Source organism: Nanorana parkeri, unplaced genomic scaffold, assembly GCF_000935625.1.
Source record: "Nanorana parkeri isolate BGI_ZX_2015 unplaced genomic scaffold, ASM93562v1 scaffold608, whole genome shotgun sequence".
In the NCBI taxonomy this organism is placed as follows: domain Eukaryota; kingdom Metazoa; phylum Chordata; class Amphibia; order Anura; family Dicroglossidae; genus Nanorana; species Nanorana parkeri.
In genome coordinates this window covers 136,858-151,058 of record NW_017306876.1, presented here as the reverse complement: position 1 = coordinate 151,058, position 14,201 = coordinate 136,858, and the positions used below count along the sequence as shown (strand labels likewise).

Genomic DNA, 14,201 nt, shown 5'->3' with positions numbered 1-14,201 from the left:
GGAGGTGGGAACCAAGCCAACCTGTTACTGAGATGCCTTGCACCTCTGAGAGGTCATATAATACAGATAGTAAACAAATAACCCCTTCTTTTCCAAGACAAAAGTAGATGTCAGAAAATGTCAATAAATGAAATACATGAAATGCAGTATTTCTCCAGTAGCTGCTGCAAGGCCAAATGCTATGCTCATTACTAAGTACCGAATTTCATTAGCCCATGACTTTGCTTTGCAAACAGCAAAAACAAAAGCAATTACGTTGTTAAAATCATTCCATGGTACCATTAACACTGCAATTTCCCAGTGGTAAAAATCACATGATGTGGTCTTGTGGCTTGGTGAGGCCTTTAGAAAAACATCCTATTAAAAGAGAAGATTTATTTAAAGGAGAGAATTATTGAATAATAACATTTAAACTATTAGGGACCAGGTGGAGGCCTACCCGCATCAGTTTGTCCACCCCCATCATGTGGAACTTCAAGTGTTTCGGTACATATCAATACTTCTTACACTACAGTATATACTCTCCATCCTCTACTAGCGGACCGACCCTGGCTGCTGTGCGGGCCACATTACAAGGTCCGGCGGGCCGGATTCGGCCCGCGGGCCTTGTGTTTGCCACCCCTGCTCTACAGTATATTTCCTTTGGGGTACTTTCCAGTTGTCCTCATGCATTTTAGATTCCGCACTCAGGTTTATGTTGTGCAGCTGAAGAAAAGCTCTTTTTCTGTTATGGATGAAATAAAAGACTGTCCTTTTTATGTTAAAACGGCTTAGAGACTAGTGTAATTAAGCGCTCACTATTGTGCTAACTTCCCCAAAATATCACACTTGCTTGAACATAGCCTGCCCTAACTACTGCTGTGTTTCTTGATTATGTGTTCGTTGTTCTGGTTTTGATGCTCAGCTTAGGTCCCCTTTGGAAAAGGGTATATCACCCAGATATGCTACTGTCTTACCCTTTGACATTATCTCAACACTATGCTAGATTCAACCCTTGGTCTTACAGCAAGCACAAATATGTGTAATGTCTGGTTTTACTATCTAGAAGATTCTGTGGGCTCACCTCTCCCTATAAAAGGTCAGCACCTGAGGAGCAGAGGTCACTCGGCTGGACTCACAGCGCAGCGAGCTCCCACCCTCCCTCCCCCCTTTAAAAAAAAAAAAGAAACATATATGTCGCAAGCTTTTTATGTGGTTTGTCACCCTCAATGTGAGGGAGGACTTAATTTATGTACAGTCCTTCATGATGGTATTGCTTGAGTCGTAGTGGCTAGGCAATTATTGGTTGATTAATAGTTTGAGATTGATGGTTTGATATTTTAAGTAAAGTTGATTTATTTTAAACCAATAAAAAGTGCCGCGGCCAATTTCAATCCAGATATTGTCTCTTGTGCATTTATTAATTTATATATTCATAACTTGTGTATTTTTTAATGTATGTTAATTTATTATATTTTGGACCGCCTGCAATCCCATGAAATATGACTTAAATTGCAGTCAAGTAGGACTTCAATTGCAGCCAAGTAGGAGAGTACAGTTAGACTCAATGCTCTGGGTAATGAACACAGATGTGGTCGGACACAGCTCCTCTCTTCCTCAATGTTCTGTTTCAAATTTTGCTTTATACAAAACGCATACCTCCTGAGGCTGCATTCACATATAGCGTTTGCGGTTTCCGTACGGTTTTCCATGTGGAAGGCCGTGTGGGAGAAAACGTTAATATTAGGGATGTTCAGGTACCAAGCCCCGTACTCGGTCCAAGTACATGTACAGATACTTTTCTAGCTCCAGGACTAGACTAGAGAAAAATTCAGAAGTTAGAAGGCAGCTGTCATTTGTAAGGAGCAAACAGAGCTCCTGGGCTTGGAAATCATAATTTTAATGCATTATTTTATTTTTTATAAATATATATAAGGGATGCAACAATACCATTTTTCCAAGTACAAATACTGATACTTGTCCAAGTACTCAGAGATACAAGTACTGATACATTTTTGTTTAGTGTCATGTGAGAGTTATTCTAAAACAATACAGACTAATGATTTCAGGACAGTGGTGGAGCACAAGAGCCAGGTCCCAGCTGCAACTCAAGACTCAGAGTGAACAGTGTCTAACTTAGGGCTGTGGCTGCATACTCAGCAATACAAGTCTGAGTGATAGATATGGCTCTTCCAGCATACAGCACTGGCGTGTGAGTGCAGGAAGCAATGTTAAATCAGTCACAAATCATAGCATGCAATAATAGATCATAACATACAGGGGATGTAAAACTATAAGAGAATGTAGTTGGGCTTTGAAACAGTCCTCTTCTGTTGCGTAGTTGAGAATATTTTAAAATAACTTTCTAAAACACTTTAAAAGCTAAAGTGTGTTAAGAGCTCATTCTCACCAGCAGCACTGGGCTGCATTTACCAAGTCAATCCCAACCCAAAAACAAGGTAATTTGCCTGTGTTTGTGTGTGCTGATAAAAACAGGGTACATTGCATTATTGCATAGTGCACTACGATGCACAAGCTTGTATGACAAAACCCTGCACTCCTAGAAATAAAGCACACCTGTAACATAGTTTTAAGTAGCAAAGCACTGGATGGTAAGCTGGCATGTTTTGGCAAAAGTGGCAACTATTTTAATGGTTTTGTTTTTTTTTTGGAAAGCAAGTGTACAAGCAAGTGAAAAGATGCTTTTAAAATGCATACCAGCCCCCTTGTTATATGAATGATAAAGGCAACATTGAGAGGCTGGTTTAAAAGCATTGAGCATTCACAAATGAATTCTCAGTTTTTTTGTATTTCAGTGGGTTGATGTTGGCTATAAAAGATTGCCTAGGTGTGGTATGGGATGGAGCTCAGGTAACCCTTGAAGTGTCAGTTTTTTGGACTCAGTTTAGAAGCAAAGTAAGCTTGCATAACATACACCCTCGAGTAGTGTAGTTGCAGGGTAATTTTTCAATAAATAGGGCCCTTCACACACCTTCACAATTTTTTAAGTTGTACTCTAGCCAAAACCATTATATTTATAGCTCTGGATAGTGTGGAAGGGTTAGATTCTATGTCAGACTTTTATTTCTTTTTGGGAGATTATGTTGATGCAGTTGATCAGCTGTATTGCAATATACTTTATGTGAACCAAAAATCCTTGTTTTTATGCAAAAGTTTGCTAGACATATGTACTGGCGTAAATCAGTGTGCAGAGGGTTAAGTCAGAATTTTTACCCTCTCCAGGCGATTGTTGGAACCTTACCTTTTTAGGTTTCTCCAGAAAGAGTAATGGTTGACGTGGCCTCCTGGTATGTACCATGAATAAAAGGGGTATTGGACATTTCAACACTCACAGTTTTGTTCCTTTGGCCTTATCTGAATTGCATACATCTAAAGGCTCCTGTGACAGTTTAAATAGCTCTCAAACCCAGATAGGTGTGGCCAGCTGCTGATTGGCAAGCAACAGGCTTAGGAATCAGCAGTGACAATACTGATAGTTACACCCCTGCAATACCTTCTCTTCTCACTGTAGTGCAATCAGGAACAGCTTACGTGACAATGCTGCTCCGAAATCAAGAGCAATGCAGCAGCGTTATCACTCCACAATGGAAAGCTGCATTAGGGTAGTCTTCAGTAGAAAGATCAGCAGTTATTTGTGAAGCTTTGCAGGGAAAACGGTTATGGCAGGTGCACTAAAATTTTAACGTAACTAAGTGCACTTATAATTTGAATCAAGCTAACATCAAAGACTGATAATGAACAGCAAAGGTATAACATATCATGTATCACTATAAATAATATCCTAGAAAAGCTAACTTCACCCAGCTGTGGGTATTGTGATTATTAAAATAAAATTACTTTTACTTATTCCTTACATTTTTGCAACTTTCCTTGTCAATTGTTCTGTTGGTCTGTTAATATGACATATTCATCAGTTACAAATGTATACATTTATTTATTTAATTATGTAATGTTTTACAAGGCAACCCTGTGGATATTTGTTTTTCCTTTTTGCCCTAGCATATTGGTCCTTGCATGCTTTTTTAGCTTTTAAATACAAACTTCTGAATTGTAAAACGATTTGAATATTTGCTATAAAAATACAATATAAATGTACCAAATGACATCCAGAAAATTGAATTTTTGTGCATTAGAGAGATCAAGGGGAGGTGCAACGTGAAGGCATAAATAACTTTGTTGAACTTGATATATTGACAGTGCTATTTGAACAGATGATCTCAAGTTTCATTCTAGCCAGAGGAAGATTTTACTAATGGTAACCATCTATAAAATCTGCACATCCGGAAGTAAAAACTAATATGAGCATCCCATATGGTATAGTTATTTTTGCAAGTTAAATGCAGAAGGCACCCAGATAGTGTTTCATAAGGTCACAGGGTCTGATCATATACACACAATTTACTGTGCCTCCTGTTAACATAAATGTAACTGAACTTTTCTTTCCATTCCCTTTCTCGCTTCTGCTTTTTCTTTCACAGACAGCATCATTTGTAGCATTGATGTTTGAAGGACCTATTGCATATACCCAGTGAGGGAAAACTTAGAACTAGACTGCAACTAGAACTCAAGTGATTTTATAAACCTGCCATCCATGCTAGATGTATGTTAGGTTTTGTTCACATGTCTGCTTTGAAAACCAGTTTCATTGTAGTGATGAGGTGTCTTATAAGGATAATTCATCACTTTTCAAACCCCTTCACAAAAAGAAACTCTGGGAGAGGGACCAGGTGGTAGCACCCAATACCCTTCCTCAAAGGATGATACAGCAACTCTGGTATACTGATGTTAGGAGTACTTGAAGTGTATGTCTGGAGAAAATAAAAAATACATATGCAGTACATCTCTGCAATGCATGCACATTTCCTTTAAAGACTCTGCAAGAACAGAAAAATACCTGTCTCAGCTCCCAATTTCCTTTTGTGGAATGACACAACATGTCTTTTTGTGGACTGAAATTGCAAGACAGATAAATAACTGAATCCTGCAAATTCTCATAATCTCCACAACATATTATTCTGTAGTCCAAGATATGATCTGAAAGGAGTCATTGATATCATACAGGACACAGGACAGCTCTGAATTTCTAACAAGATCAATAGGTATTTATTTGCACTTCCCAGACAGGAATAACAGAATGCATTTAAAGGAGAATTATGAGGCGAGTGATTTTCACTCAGCCTCATAATCTGAGCCGACCTGTAGCTCGCGGTATACTGAGCTTTGGGTGACGGGAGGACGCTAGTTTGTGTCCTCCTGTTACCCTTAGGAGAACTATGGGGAAAAGCCCTAACCCCATAGTTCTCCTTTAATGGCATTTTCAAAAGTTGGCAAATTAAGGAAATAAGGGAAGTTAATTTTTTGGGTTTTCAAACATTTCAAATGATCTAAAACCAAAACGTCTTTCTTTCATTTTGAATACACTAGGAAATGTGTCCCATTGGAGAGATATTGATTTGCTTCCTGCCTTGTAGACACAACAAGAAGTAATAGAAAATCTCTCAAAAGTGAGGGGAATCCCCTCTTTGACAGTTGTCATCATAGTGTCCCCCAAAAATCAACATTGGTGGGCATGTGTTGCAAATAGAACATAGAGGAACTGGAAGTTTCACACCCCAATATGTAGTACAGCAGAAAAAGGAGAAAGGATTTCCACAGTGGGATGTGCAAATGCCCATAGGGAAAAGGGGGGGGGGGAGAAACATTTTTTCCCCTGAAGAAGCCCGGATGGGCGAAACATGTTGGGATACACAAGAGCATATATACAACTTTGAAAAACAACTGTGTAATTCAGAATCGTACGGTATCGTTACCATGTGGTGAATGTACCAGTATATGTCTTTTATCTTATTTTTTTAAAGATGTTAAAAATGACACACTAAATAAATGCTTTTTCTAAATTTTTATTGCTGAGGTCTGGGAATGTTTCTTTAAAGCCCCCCCCCCCCCCCTTTTCCCTATGGGCATTTGCACATCCCACTGTGGAAATACTTTCTCCTTTTTCTGCTGTACATCATAGTGTCCCCATTGGAAGATTTTACCTTGCTCACTGTTCTGGTGATAACTCTAAACGGTCACCAGGACCATAAGGGAGGGTGAATCTCCCTAGTGGGGACAAATGGCAAAAAAAAGCCTTATAGGGATTCCTAGGGCCATCCTTATAATGAGGCAGCCTGAGATGGTTGCTTCAGGCAGCTTCTTATTGGGTCACATGGGGAGGAAGCAGCAGGTGTTCCTACCATTCCCTTTCTGACCAGAGCATCCCAGGTTGCTAAGAGCTTTTCGAGACCTGTAACTGTCTGGCCAGCATCCTGCTCAGCCTGTGGCAACTAGTGACAAAAGTGAGGTGGGTGGGATACCAGAAGCCAGACGATGCTCTCACCCCATCATGTGCACAACTAGCAAACCCCCTGTAACCTGCACCATTAGCAGACAGACTGCATTAGTAGCACCGCCACATCCCCCCGACCGCAGGCATCGAATAGTCTAGGGACACCCCTGGGTCTTCTGTCTGCTGTCCAATCTATCCAAAACATTAAAAAAGCTTTATATATATACATTAAGGCAAACCTGTGCTTTGTCCATTTAAGGCTAAAAAATTATTTGCATTAATCCACCCCATTTCCAGTAGTATATACTTACCTTCTTTCCCTTACTGCTCCACTCAGCACCAGGAGCTAAAGGAAATACTCAATACTTCAGAGGATGGATGAACATTTGACTCGCTCTGTGTGATGGGATGATTGTGCTCATTCGAGTCTATAGCGCTGTGTGAGCTATGAGTCTGGGACTCATAGCATGCACAGAGTTTGCTTTCGTGGTTGGTGCCTGAAAAGCGGTTGGGGATCAAATCAATCTCTGCGAAGGTCTTCATTAAAGCTACTCTATTGCTTTACCATGCATGGGCAAGTATAGATTCACTTTAAGCTTCAGCTTGAAGTTGTATTGCATTCTGCTGTGATGCTGAACTGTGTACAAACATGCCATACGAGCTGTATATTTCTGTGGGAGGGCGGCACCCTGAGGGAAAGGGATGATGTAATTAATGTGAGTGACTGTGTGTTTAAAGTATGCTATGTTGCTGGCTGTTCAATAACTCATTCCAAAAAAAGCATCTCCTTCTGTTTGTGTGCTTCACTAAGCCTGATACACCAGATCAAAAGAATGTGCTTACAAAGGGTTGTGGTGAAGAAAGGTATTGAGGGCCCAGCAATTGTGGAAGCAGTGAGAGAACCACAACAAGCACAGTTACATTGTGTGAGATAATATAACAAAGTCAAGTAGAGCAAAAGAAAACCCCAAAAAACACATAGAACAAAAACAAAAAAGTTACTGTAAACTGAAAATAAGCAATATTCCACCTTGAAGATCATAACTGGTTTATGGTCGAATACATTTTCAACATAGACAAAAAGTATTTATATATTGACAGAGTTATCTGCAAATTACATTTGCTGCGTTATTGTCACCAGAGTTGAAATATGGTGGGAAAAAGGGTTTAAAATTGCCCGTGAAACTATATAAATCTGCAACAATTCCACAAAATCATATTTTTAATGAGATTTTTACACGGCAAAACTAGCAATTGTGACCTTTCTGAATAAGCTCATACAGAAAACTTGCTTTAATATTTCTTAATATCTATAGATGCCTTAGAGAAAGGCCTGGTGTCGCAATCTAGATCTATATACAGATCTAGAATGATGTCATTAGTTAACCAGTTGCAGGCAGAGGTTAAAAAAAAACACTTGGCCTAGTTTTTGGCTGCAACAAATCATGAATATTTATATGGTCAAGAATGTCAAGCAAAGGCAGATTACAAATTAGTAATACTGTGCGATGAGGCTTTGAAGAGGCTCCTGCTTCCAATCTGCATTTTACCTTCTTCTAATCTACATGAAAGCCGCTTTGGCATTCCGAATCACATGTATTGGAGACTAGCAGTTCTGATGTAAAAACAGCCCATTGCCAGAGACCATGCCACATGGTTATTGTGATTAAAATTCAGAAACCAAGAGTTGGTAATCTACAGTACTGAAAAAAACTAAAAAATTGTTATGCGCACTACTAATAATGTGGATATGGATATTGGTGGTGTGCGGTCTCCTTTAACAGGGAGAGGAACCCCTGTATACAGAACATACACAAAAAAACTAGCAAAGGAGCGCTACTACCTAGAAGTTGCTATGAACAAGTTCTTAAGTGATATATGTGGGAAGAAGGAGAATCAATCACTATTAGATAAAGACAATGGAGATCATCTGATGGTAGAATGGAATGATGGTCCCATCTGTGGAAGATTGCTTTGGATTTGGATTTCTGGTGGATCCTGAAATGTTGGGCAGAACCCTGAGCTGGCCAGCTAAGCCAGTATACCACCAAGCACATCTGGGAAACAACATTTAAAGCTGCAGCCGTTAGCTCAGGGTTCTGCCCAACATTTCAGGATCCACCAGACTCCAACTACATAGTTCTTTTTGGCCACTATCCCACATTGAGTAAAGAATCCTCCCACAGATTGGACCATCATTCCATTCTACCATCAGATGATCTCCATTGTCTTCATCTAAATAGTGAGTGATTCTCCTTCTTCCCACATATATCACCTAAGAACTTGTTCATAACATCTTCTAGGTAGTAGCACTCCTTTGCCAGTTTTTGTGTGTTTAATCTACAGTACTGGGCTCTTCTGTGCTTTATTCTTGATTCCTTAAGATGCTGCTTTCTAAAATTCTGAATTAAAAAGAGAACTTAGTTTTATACATATATTATATCTTCTTACAGTTACAGTCTGTGTAGGTGTACATAGTTCCAGCCCCATCCCTTAATATTAAAGGATAACTTTGCCTTTACGGTTATGTTTTAAATCAGCGGTCCACTAACTGTGGCCTAATGCACTATTTTTCCCAATGAAACCAACAATGGGGCAATATTCTTCCCATTGACACCAACAATAAGGCATTATTCTTCCCACTGACACCAACAAGAGGGCACTATTCTTCCCACTGCTGGTGACATCTTCCTAATTGTCTATTCTTCCCACTGGCACCAACAAAAAGGCACTATTCTTCCCACTGACACCAACAATAATGCACTATTTTTCCCACTGACACCAACAATAATGCACTATTCTTCCCACTGACACCAACAATAAGGCAATATTCTTCCCACTGACACCAACAATAGGGCACTATTCTTACCATTGACACCAACAATACGGCATTATTCTTCCCACTGACACAAACAATAGGGCACTATTCCTCCCACTGTTACCAGAATTGGGGCAATATTCCACACATTGACACCAATGACTGAGAACTATTCCTCCCACTGATACCTATGATAGGGCACTTTTCCCCTGACACCAATAATGGAGCAATATTGTATAAGGATCCCTGCTTTAAATAAATAGCCGAAAAGGTAACAGTGCCTGCTATAGCAGGCCAGACCCATGTGGACTGATATTTCTTTTTTTTGGCAAACCCTGAATCCACAAGGAAAAACTGTAGATGTGGATAAGCAATTATTGTTATTTTTCCCGTTTGAATTTGTTTCTTTTGCTTGAAATTCTCCTTTGACCATTTCTTCAAGGGAAGAACATTTAGTTCCCAGGCCTCATTACAAAGATATTTTTGAACTTCCCATCAAAAGTGGCACAGCAACTCCCATTAAATCTGGACACAAAGCTGATCAGTTCCTTTGTGCTCTCCCACCATGCATCTAGTAAACTAAGTCAGTCAACATATATAAGAAGCATATATAAACGAAGTGCATGTTTCAGATCTGCTCATAACCATGTGAAAATATAACTTATTTTATACAGTCTATTTTGGCTTTGTCTTGAAAATGTAATGCTTTACAGAAATCTGGTTCTTATGTTCACTCTCTTGAAGAGCACAAAGCATAACATTCCATTCAACATTTTGGATGGAGTATCTTGACTTCAGCACAACCCCCTGTTATATTTCAGCCATAAATTCAAGTCTTTACTTTGGGACTGCTGATGTTACTGCAGGTGACAAGGACAAAAAGTTAAACTGTCATGACGTATGTGTCCCATGTCCCAGTTTTCTATGCCACAAATTAGATGGAACAAATAGAAGAAAAGGGTTTTGAGAGTGCTGGATCCCTAGATGTGATATGGTGTCCTCATTGGGTATAATCTTTGGTGTTTAATAGATTGAAGGAAGGTTACTCCCTGGCATACCAGAACCATTAGGGGTCTTGGAAGAGAGTTGGCAGCCAAACCATGGACTGCACCAGATTTCTCCTCTCTATAAAACTGTGCACTCAAAAGATATACTTTCAAAAGTCCAGATAACCTTCAAACCATAATTTCCAATACTGATAAAGGGGGCTGTGTAGAACCACCAAAACACATTGGGGGTGATTTACTAACCTAAACACACGCACGCACTAGGTGCGTGTGATTTTTACACAGCAAAACGTATTTATCAACCAAAAAGTCTCTAAAAGCATATTTCCACTAATGCCATATATGGAAAAATCATGCACATGATGCATATATAATGCTGCTTCACAGTTTAGACAGAAATGGTTAGCTCATGCATTTACATTCCTGCATTCATCAACGCAAGCAACACAACATAGAGCTAATTTACACAACATCACCTTGCAAATTCATGCAGGGCTTTGCACAACACACCTGCTGGGTGTGTACACACTACAAAGGTGTTTAGATTCCACCCATAGATCATGCTGGGAGGGAACACACTACAGAGGTGTATACATGTTCGTGGTGTGTTTATAAGGTTAGTAAATCAACCCCATTGCCTCATGTATGGAGAGTATTAATAAACTATATCTGAACTGTTACACTAATGTGGCACTTCCTGTTCTATTTTTCAGAAACATTAGACAGAGACGTTAGTTTAAAAGCAGTAGACTCCTAGATTTTAAAGAAAAAGTACTTTAGTGTATATTGAATCATGCATGTACTGCATTTATTGTAGGCAGTGAGTATAGAACCAGGCATTGCGGTTATTTATATAATGAATTACCTGTATATGGAGCATTTTTCTGAAGTGCTTGGAATAAATATGCAGCAGTCTGCCAACAATTGGGAAATCATACATAACACATCAGGACAACATTTAGACTTAAATATTTTATTATCTCTGAAATAATGATAATATTGTGAACAGCCGAGTACTATGTAAAACAGTGCCGAGCTTAACAGACTAGCTAACATAAGTTAATGTCCTTATTGGTCTTAACTTCTCATTGTCCTGTTTTGCATCAGCCCTCTACAAGACACCCTAATGCATTATCAGAAATACACTGTGTAAACCTCTTTTACCCATAGCCTAGGCATGCAGTACTTATATACAATGTGTTGCCAGACCCTTCTGCTGTGTATAATGCGTTATGGCTCAAACATAAATGTCTAGGTCTGTGCTTGTGATTTGTGCCTGTGACTGGCATCAAATAATCCATATGAGTCTATCAGGGTTATTCACAAAAGGGTGAAGAGTTTGGAGATGACAGGAGAAGTGAACAATCTAGGACAACATTGCTGATTTGGAAAGATTCTTCAATTCAGCTCACTTTCCAGTTCAGCTATGTTGTCCTAGATTGTTCATTTCTCCTGCCTTCTCCAAACTCTTCACCCTTTTGTGAATAACTCTGTATGTTTTTTGGTGTATTAGTGATTAACAAACAGAACACAAGCAGAATCATTTGTCAATAACTACAGAAGTGGATGTGGTGTCACACTATTTAATGGCATAATGAAGTGCAGTAACATATACTAACCAAGCAGAAACCAGCTTTTCATTTTCCAGATTTTTACATACTGATAAAAGCCAACATCTGTTTGGTTACAAGAGCTTGCATACACATCACTGCCCTTGGCACTTTTTTTAATAAACTTTCAAGAGTGTTATTTAATAACTGGGGCAAAGAGGAATGAAATTTACAATCCACAACAACAACGAAATAAACATGTATCCTAGTGTAGTCGGATTAAAGTAGACCTTGCACCCAAATAGCAAAGCCCACTATTTTAGTGTGCCTCCCTCTCCCCTTTTCTGAAATGCTGTGTTAAAACTGCACATCATTACCCCTTACACTTTTATGAAATAAGGTGCACAGTGTACCGTAAACTTGTGTGCTGGTAATTTGCCACTATTGCACATACTTAGGAGCTTAGTAGGTCCCTTTACAATATAAAGAAGGTTTTCATTTTTTAGTATTGCACATACAACAGGCATTTCTTTACTGACTAGTAATGCCACTTTCAAATGATAATGAAAAAACATTGCTAACGTTGAAACATTCTTATTGATGTTATTGGCAGTGTATTTGCATTCTTGGAACATGAAGTTTAACATGTTGAAGAACATATTTCATTTAATAAGAGTTTATACTGTAATACTTGTTAATACAAGTGAACCAGTGCTTTGTCCATACAGAAGGCAAAGAAATAGTATGCGGATCTGTCAAAGTAGTGGATCCCATCACTTCCTCTCATATCAGGGCGCTGGTGTTTGGCCTCGCTCTGTCATATTGTGGTATGCAGAGAGCCCTCAGATAAGTGTAAGCTCCAAGTTATGACTTGGAGTTTACATAGAGCTTCCTGTTTTAAAATGCAGCCACTGATCAGAGCATCAGGGCAAGCAAAGAGAAAGCTGGGAAGGGGACAATTAAGTAAACATGTTGCCCTGTCCTGCATAGCAGATTTACTTTAAGCTTCTATGGGGCTGATATAAAGGAACTGGAAAGGAATAAGAATGTAAGCCCATGATAGCCAATCAGAATTCATATGTATCCTCTCCGTAGAAAACCTAATTGATTAATGCTGGCACCATTTTCCGTTTTGTTCTCATTTTCTTTTCAATTACACCATTAGAAAATATATTCTGCATTCTCAGAGTGAACAACTGCAGACACAATCCAAAAATGAACAGATTAAAATATCAAGGAAGTGATCTTTTAATTAGGCCAGGCTGCTTTTTTAATTTGTTCATTAAAGGACAACCTATTGCCCAAACTGAGGAAACCTATTTAACAACTGCTTGTAATTGTGTAATTCACTAGAGGTTCCTTTTTCTCAATGACTCTTGCAATAAAGGAAACCGGAATCACTGTTTCCACTGACAATACATATCTTTATACAGTTAAAATTCATTAATCTGTCAGGATCATGTACATATATTTAAACCAATACAGAGAAAAAATACAGATCCTGCCTGCCACTGCTGGTCTTCTGCTAAAAATAAGAGTTGCCTGGCTGTCTTTGGCTCCAATACTTTCTAAGTCACTGACTCTGAGCAAGCAAATGCAGGCAACTAGCATTTTTAAAGGAAGAGGTTAGTAATAATAAGCCTCTATAGTCTCTTAGTACAGGTTTCTTTAAACCTTACATAGTTTGACATCCGTTCTAGCTTTTTATCAAGCTTCCAGTCTGGCAGGAAACGGAAAATAGTGCATTCAAACCATCCGAGATGAAAATAGTTCTTCCTCAATGTTGCAATCATACGCAGGAGAAGGGTTCCCATAGTCTGTTTGTTAAAGGTGCAAATTATGTATTCCTTATTCCCTGGAGCTGGTTAATGTTCAGAATGAATTCCAGAGTAACAATGTTTTCTACGAATTCCAGAGTATTATCAATGTTTTGTCTCTGGGAATCCGCTTCGGTGTGTATGAAAGGTCAAAGAACCTCAGGAATTGCCGTCTGTGGAGATGGGCAATGAACAGGGTCAGACAGAAGAAAAAGAGACAGCATAACAATTATTAATAGCTAGAGGTACTATAGATATACAAATAAAGGGAACCGTGCAGATTTGGCAGTACAGTTATTGATAAGTAAAATGTACTTGAGAGCAGTTAAAAACTCAAGCGTATTAAGAAGTGGTCCAAAGACTTTATTATTTTCCTAGTTAATATATATATATATATTGATGTTATTGGCAGTGTATTTGCATTCTTGGAACATGAAGTTTAACATGTTGAAGAACATATTTCATTTATATATATATATACAGGGCTCGAAAAATCCACTCGTCTGTGACGAGCAGACAGTGGAGCCCGACGAGCAGCTTCCCGACCGGCCGTTGTAATTACACGGCCGGCCGGGAGCTTAACACAGTCAAGCGATCGAGCGTCTCTATAGACGCTCGATCACTTGTATCAGCATCTGTCACTGCAGTGTTCGGTCCCGAGATCCGCTGTGCCCGATGCGG

The 14,201-nt window shown here is 39.1% G+C and overlaps 1 protein-coding gene across 1 annotated transcript in view; it reads right to left on the bottom strand.

Moving 5' to 3' along the window:
- Positions 1-13,375: 13,375 nt before the first annotated feature.
- SCN2B (sodium voltage-gated channel beta subunit 2) overlaps positions 13,376-14,201 on the bottom strand; it is a 25,792-nt gene continuing 24,966 nt past the window's right edge. The window contains exon 5 of the mRNA XM_018562867.1: positions 13,376-13,693. Within this exon, the coding sequence (XP_018418369.1) occupies positions 13,670-13,693 (24 nt within the window). The 3' untranslated portion in view covers positions 13,376-13,669. The remainder of the gene's footprint in view (positions 13,694-14,201) is intronic.